At 45.0% G+C, this 6000-nt stretch overlaps 1 protein-coding gene across 3 annotated transcripts in view; it reads left to right on the forward strand.

Annotated features, from left to right (window-relative positions):
- TMEM42 (transmembrane protein 42) overlaps positions 1 to 5644 on the forward strand; it is a 28103-nt gene extending 22459 nt beyond the window's left edge. For all 3 annotated transcript variants that reach the window (XM_069730142.1, XM_069730144.1, XM_069730143.1), the window contains exon 3: positions 5006 to 5644. In XM_069730142.1, coding sequence (XP_069586243.1) covers positions 5006 to 5143 — 138 coding nt within the window. In that variant the 3' untranslated portion in view covers positions 5144 to 5644. The remainder of the gene's footprint in view (positions 1 to 5005) is intronic.
- Positions 5645 to 6000: the final 356 nt, after the last annotated feature.

The raw sequence follows: 6000 nt of genomic DNA on the forward strand, positions 1-6000 counted from the left end.
GGAGACTTCAGCGGGGTCTCTGAGGCCAGCCATTGCAGCCACTTGTACCGCTCGATCCTTGATGGTTTGGTTAGGTCACCTCGAAGATCAACTCAGAGATAAAGTCCCTAGGTCGGAGATATTGTCCTCTATGTCCACAATCCAGGATGCCGCAGCCTTCCTCTCAGATGCTTCAGCAGATTCGGTCAGGTTAGCCGCCAGGTCCTCGGCATTATCCAATGCAGCCAGGAGAGCACTATGGATAAAATGCTGGCCAGGGGACTTACAGGCTAGAACAAAATTATGTAGCATTCCTTGTGAAGGGGCTCACTTGTTCGGACCGGTCCTAGACGAGCTATTGGAAAAAGCAGGGGATAGTAAAAAACGCTTTCCCTTCCTTGGAAGACCCTTCTACAGACGGGACTATAATAGAGGATGGTCCAACCGCAGAAGGCCGTATAGAGACTCCAACAGAGAATCTACTAGATATGACAACAGCAGGAGAAGGGGTAGAGGTTTTATGTTTAACCCTTCACGAGAAGTTAAGAAACCACAATGACTGGCGGACCAGGTGGGGGGTAGGCTTTTGGCCTTCTACCCAGCCTGGGTACAGATTACAAACAACCCATGGATTCTAGGCATTGTGGAGAAAGGCCTAACCTTAGACTTCCACCATACTCCTCGGGACAAATTTATGTTAACACCTGTTCGTTCCTCCTCTACAGAGCAGTTGGCACTAGAGTCTGAGGTCCGGGAACTCCAACAGAAGAATGTTCTGGTCAGAGTCCCTGCAGGCGAAGAAGGTAGGGGGTTTTATTCCCCTCTGTTCCTGGTCAAAAAACCTGATGGTTCTTATCGCACCATTATTAATTTAAAAGGCCTGAATAATTTTCTGTTCATACCCTCCTTCAAAATGGAGTCGGTCAAGACGGCAATAAAGCTACTCTTTCACCACTGTTTTATGGTTGTCTTAGATCTCAAAGACGCCTATTATCATGTACCAATTCACATTGATCATCAGAGATTTCTTAGGGTGGCGGTCTCACTAGCTGGCACAGTAGAACACTTCCAATATCAGGCACTTCCGTTCGGAGTCGCAGTTGCACCCAGGGTGTTCACAAAAATCATGGTGGAGGTTATGGCACACTTGCATGAACAGGATATATTAATAGTCCCGTACCTGGATGATTTGCTAATTGTGGGTCATTCTGAGTCGCATTGCTCAGACCAACTACAGAAAGTTATGGATGCGTTACACAAATTGGGCTGGATGATCAATATCAAAAAATCACGGCTTCAACCCCTTAAAATACAAGAATTCCTAGGATATATTATTGACTCTAGTCAGCAGGAATGTCGCCTGCCGGACACAAAAGTTGCTAAGATTAAGCATTTGGTCACCAGGGCAATAAATAATCCCTTAATATCAGTCAGGTGTGCGATGTCAATCTTGGGCTCTCTTACGTCCTGCATCCCGGCAGTTCTCTGGGCACAGTTCCACACGAGGGCTTTACAGTGGGACGTGTTACACAATTCCTGTCGCCTAAATGCTCACCTCGACAGTAAATTCACACTTTCTGCGGAGACTGTACATTCACTTGATTGGTGGACTCACACTTCGAATTTACACAGGGGGGTCCCTTGGATAAATCACATATCTAGGGTGCTGACTACGGACGCTAGCCCCAAAGGGTGGGGGGCTCACTTAGGGGAGGATTGGGTTCAGGGACTATGGTCTCTGTCTGAACAGGACTCTTCCTCCAACACGAAAGAACTATTGGCAGTAAAACATGCCTTAAATAGATTCCTTGTACCCCTACAGGGTCGACACGTCAGGCTTTTGTCAGACAATCGGGTAACTGTGGCCTACATTAATCATCAAGGTGGCACGCGATCCAGTACATTGATGGAGGTCGCAAATCATATCTTTCAGGTGGCCGAAGTACATCTTCTCTCCCTGACGGCACTTCATATAAAAGGAAGTATCAACACCAAAGCCGACTATCTAAGCCGCAACATGCTCAGACAGGGGGAGTGGTCGTTAAATCCAGCCATTTTCAGTCAGATCATCCAGTTATGGGGTTGTCCGGAGATAGACCTTTTTGCCAACAGAGGGAACAAAAAATTACATCTATTCTGCTCCCTAAATCCAAAAGACAACCCATACGCTGTGGACGCTCTGCTGATATCTTGGCACTTCAGGCTCGCGTATGCTTTTCCCCCTCTAAATCTGATTCCCCTAGTCCTGAGGAAGATTCGGGAGGACAAGGCCCGGGTAATCTTGGTAGCTCCATTTTGGCCCAAGAGAGCTTGGTTTCCTTGGCTGAGAAAAATGTCTGTCTGCCAACCATGGGTTCTTCCAGAGCTACCAGATCTGCTCTCCCAGGGACCAATCCTCCATCCTCAAGTAGCCAACTTACACCTAGCGGCATGGAACTTGAGAGGTCCTTACTGAGGGGGAAAGGGTTCTCTCAGAATCTGGTTAATACTCTCCTTAAAAGTAGAAAACCATCCACAACGGGCATTTATGTGAGAGTATGGAGAAAATTTTTATCTTTTTCAGGGGCTCAAATTGACCAAGAACCATGTATTAACCAGGTTCTTGAATTTTTACAAAAAGGCCTGGAAATGGGCTTGGCCACAAGTACTCTTAGAGTTCAGGTGTCAGCACTGGGAGCGTTATATAATCTTAATTTAGCCAGTAATCACTGGATTGCTAGATTCTTTAAAGCAGTCACCAGGTCTAGACCAATTATTAAGCAAAGGTTAGTCCCATGGGACCTGAATTTGGTACTCTCAGCCCTGACGCAAGCCCCATTCGAGCCCATTGATACTATTCCTGAGAAGATCCTGTCAATCAAAACAGCCCTGCTAGTTGCTCTCACATCTGCTAGGAGGGTTAGTGATCTGCAGGCACTCTCCAGACATCCACCATACATGCAAGTTAGGGAGGATAGGGTCATATTGAAACCCGATCCCCTATATCTGCCTAAAGTTGCGTCTAAATTTCACAGGGTTCAGGAGGTAGTCCTTCCCTCCTTTTGCTCCAATCCTACTAACGATAAAGAACGTAAATTCCATTGCTTAGATGTGAGGAGATGCCTCCTTAGATATATTACAGTTTCAAATTCCTGGAAAAAAGATAACTCTTTATTTGTAGCCTATCAAGGGGTAAGAAAAGGTCTTAGAGTATCTAAAAACACTCTAGCCAGATGGATTAGGGAGGCAATCTCTCTCGCTTATACCGCAGGTGGCAACGAAGTTCCAGATGGTATAAAGGCACACTCCACGCGAGCCATGGCATCTTCCTGGGCGGAGAGGTCAGAAGTGTCAATCGAAGACATATGTAAGGCGGCCACATGGTCTTCCCCTTCTACCTTTCTTAGACATTACAGATTAGATCTGGGTAGTTCCTCAGACCTTACGTTTGGGAGAAGAGTGCTAGAGGCTATTATCCCCCCCTAAAATCTTTCGTCTCTGAAAGTCTCTCGTTGTGCTGTCATGGCGACTGAATAAATACGTACGCTACTCACCTGGTAGCAGTGTTTTTTCAGGAGCCATGACAGCACCCTTAGATTCCCTACCCTATGTTTTGAATAATTCAACAACCTGTTAATCTTGAGTTAAAGTTTATGTTCACTTGCATAATAAAAAATATTTATGTGTATACTGCATCTGTGTTACTAACCAAGGTGGTCCTCTCATGCTCTGGAAACAACTGACGTGGGAGAGAGGTGCCGCCCTTTTTATGTCTGTAGGTTTCCTGTCCCTGAAGGGCGGATCCCCTCTCTCGTTGTGCTGTCATGGCTCCTGAAAAAACACTGCTACCAGGTGAGTAGCGTACGTATTTCCCCTCCCCCCCGTCAGCAAGCTGGTAGGTTTAGTAAAGCATAGCAGTTGCTCTACAAAAAGTCCTTAAATAAAGGTTGTGTTCTACTATGCTGTGGTGAAGAGTCCTGAAGTATTCCTTCAGGCTTGTGGTTTTTAGATGTGTCGGGACTTTTTTCGTCCTCAAGATAGTCTGGCTTTGTTGGGTTAATATCAAGAGGATCACACGCGAAACATGAGACTATTTAGTTGGTGGTGTATTTTGCAGTATCAACTGATTGATATCGTCTCTGTTTACTAGTAACGTTTTTGTAAGTGACCCTCAGAGCATCGCATTGGATCTCCCCAGTTGTAGCTGTGTGTTATATTTTACTTATGGAGGTTTGGGGACTAAGCCTGTAGTATAGATGGGTAGAGAAGGCCCTGGTGTTGGTGAGGGTTGCTACGTCTCCTGCACAAGAGTACTGTCAACCGGGCTAATCCACCTCAGTATCAGGTGATGTGAAGCACAGAGCCGGCGCCTCCACTCACCAGGTCTGGGTGGGGATGGTAATAGTCTGTGCACTCCGGTAAGACAGAGACCAGTCGCCATTTACAGGCGAGTGAGCCCAATGTGTGCTATTAGCCCACTACAATACAGTGAGTCTATCTAAGATGGCGTTGGCCCAAGGCGTGGGGATCTCAGGCCTGTACCTACAGTTCCAGTTCAGGGCCCTCGGTAACGGGTGGCAGGGAGCGCAAGTTAGCACCTCGTTCCACTACAGTAGGTGGGTGTTGCGGATCGCTTAGTACTGATGAGTGAACGTTCTCAGATAAGGTATTATCCGAGCATGCTCGGGTGCTAACCGAGTGTCTTTGGCATGCTCGAATAACATGTCTGAGTCCCTGCGCCTGCATGTCTCATGGCTGTTACAGTCACATCACATGCATGGATTGCCTGCTCGTTTGGTTTCCCTGCATGTGTTGCAACTGTCGAACAGTCGCAAGGCATGCAGGTACAGGGCCTCAAACATATTGTTAGAGCACGCCGAAGACACTCAGTTAGCACAGAAGCATGCTCAGATAACACCTTATCTGAGCACATTCGCTCATCACTGGTCTTTAGACAATGAATGTAATCTATTTATTAGGTTGTCCACATTTGGGATTTTATGGTCTTGTTAATTATTGATAAATACCTATATAATCTTTTCAACAGGCCGTCCTCGGAAAAGTTCTGTTTGGAGAATCTCGTGCCATCCTGTGGTGGGTCGGAATATCTATTACACTCTGTGGATTGGTTTTACTTCACACGTCGTCTTCACGGACAGAAGATACAACAAAAAAGGAGAGCTAACTTGCGTTATCTATAACCATGGACTATCAAAACCATTCTTTTCCATACCTTGCTCTAAGGCCAACTGCGAAAGATGAACTATGCTCGGATTGAAAGACCCCACCTGACCAATGAGTCTTCAGATCTGAACTAACTGCCTCATATATGCCTATACGAACACAGCCGTGTTTCACAGATGCATGAAACCGGCCTACACCGAAAGAATCTCTTTTTTAGCAGGAAAATATGTGGTCTATTTCGGATACCTTTAAATGGACATTGATGTCCCTGAAATTACTGCAGTGATTTAAGCTATAGACAACTCCAACACTTTTTTATTCATGGTCTGCACTGTTTATTTATTTCTGTTTAGTAGACAGAGTCTGAAATCAAATGGACGGATCTATTATTTATGGGGGTAGAGTCAAAACTGGACCATAATTTCTTCCAGCCATTACATTTTTTTTCTCTGTGTGGCACATTTCTTTTATGGAATTAAAGTTATTTTTATATTTATTATTATTATATATTTTTGTGCCATATGTTTCTACAAAGATCTTATCTACAATGTATGTAAAATTATTAGGCACGTATACTAGTCATAGATATTTTTGCTAAGCATATTTTGCCAAATAAAATGGGCCCAGCCAGGGCCCTGACTTAAACCCAATTAAAGGGAACCTGTCACCCCAAAAATGGCCTATAAACTAAACTCGCTTCTGGGGCTGCGCACGTGTGGCGAGGCCGCCTGGTCTGTTTGGAGTGCTGCTTTCCATTTTTCGTCTACTAGATATATCTATAGATAGATAAATAATACCAAGCCCAATGTTTTGTAATAAAATGGTGCTTAAAGAGTTAAATAAAGACACACAAAATCT

The sequence above is a fragment of the Ranitomeya imitator genome, chromosome 6, assembly GCF_032444005.1.
Source record: "Ranitomeya imitator isolate aRanImi1 chromosome 6, aRanImi1.pri, whole genome shotgun sequence".
In the NCBI taxonomy this organism is placed as follows: Eukaryota; Metazoa; Chordata; class Amphibia; order Anura; family Dendrobatidae; genus Ranitomeya; species Ranitomeya imitator.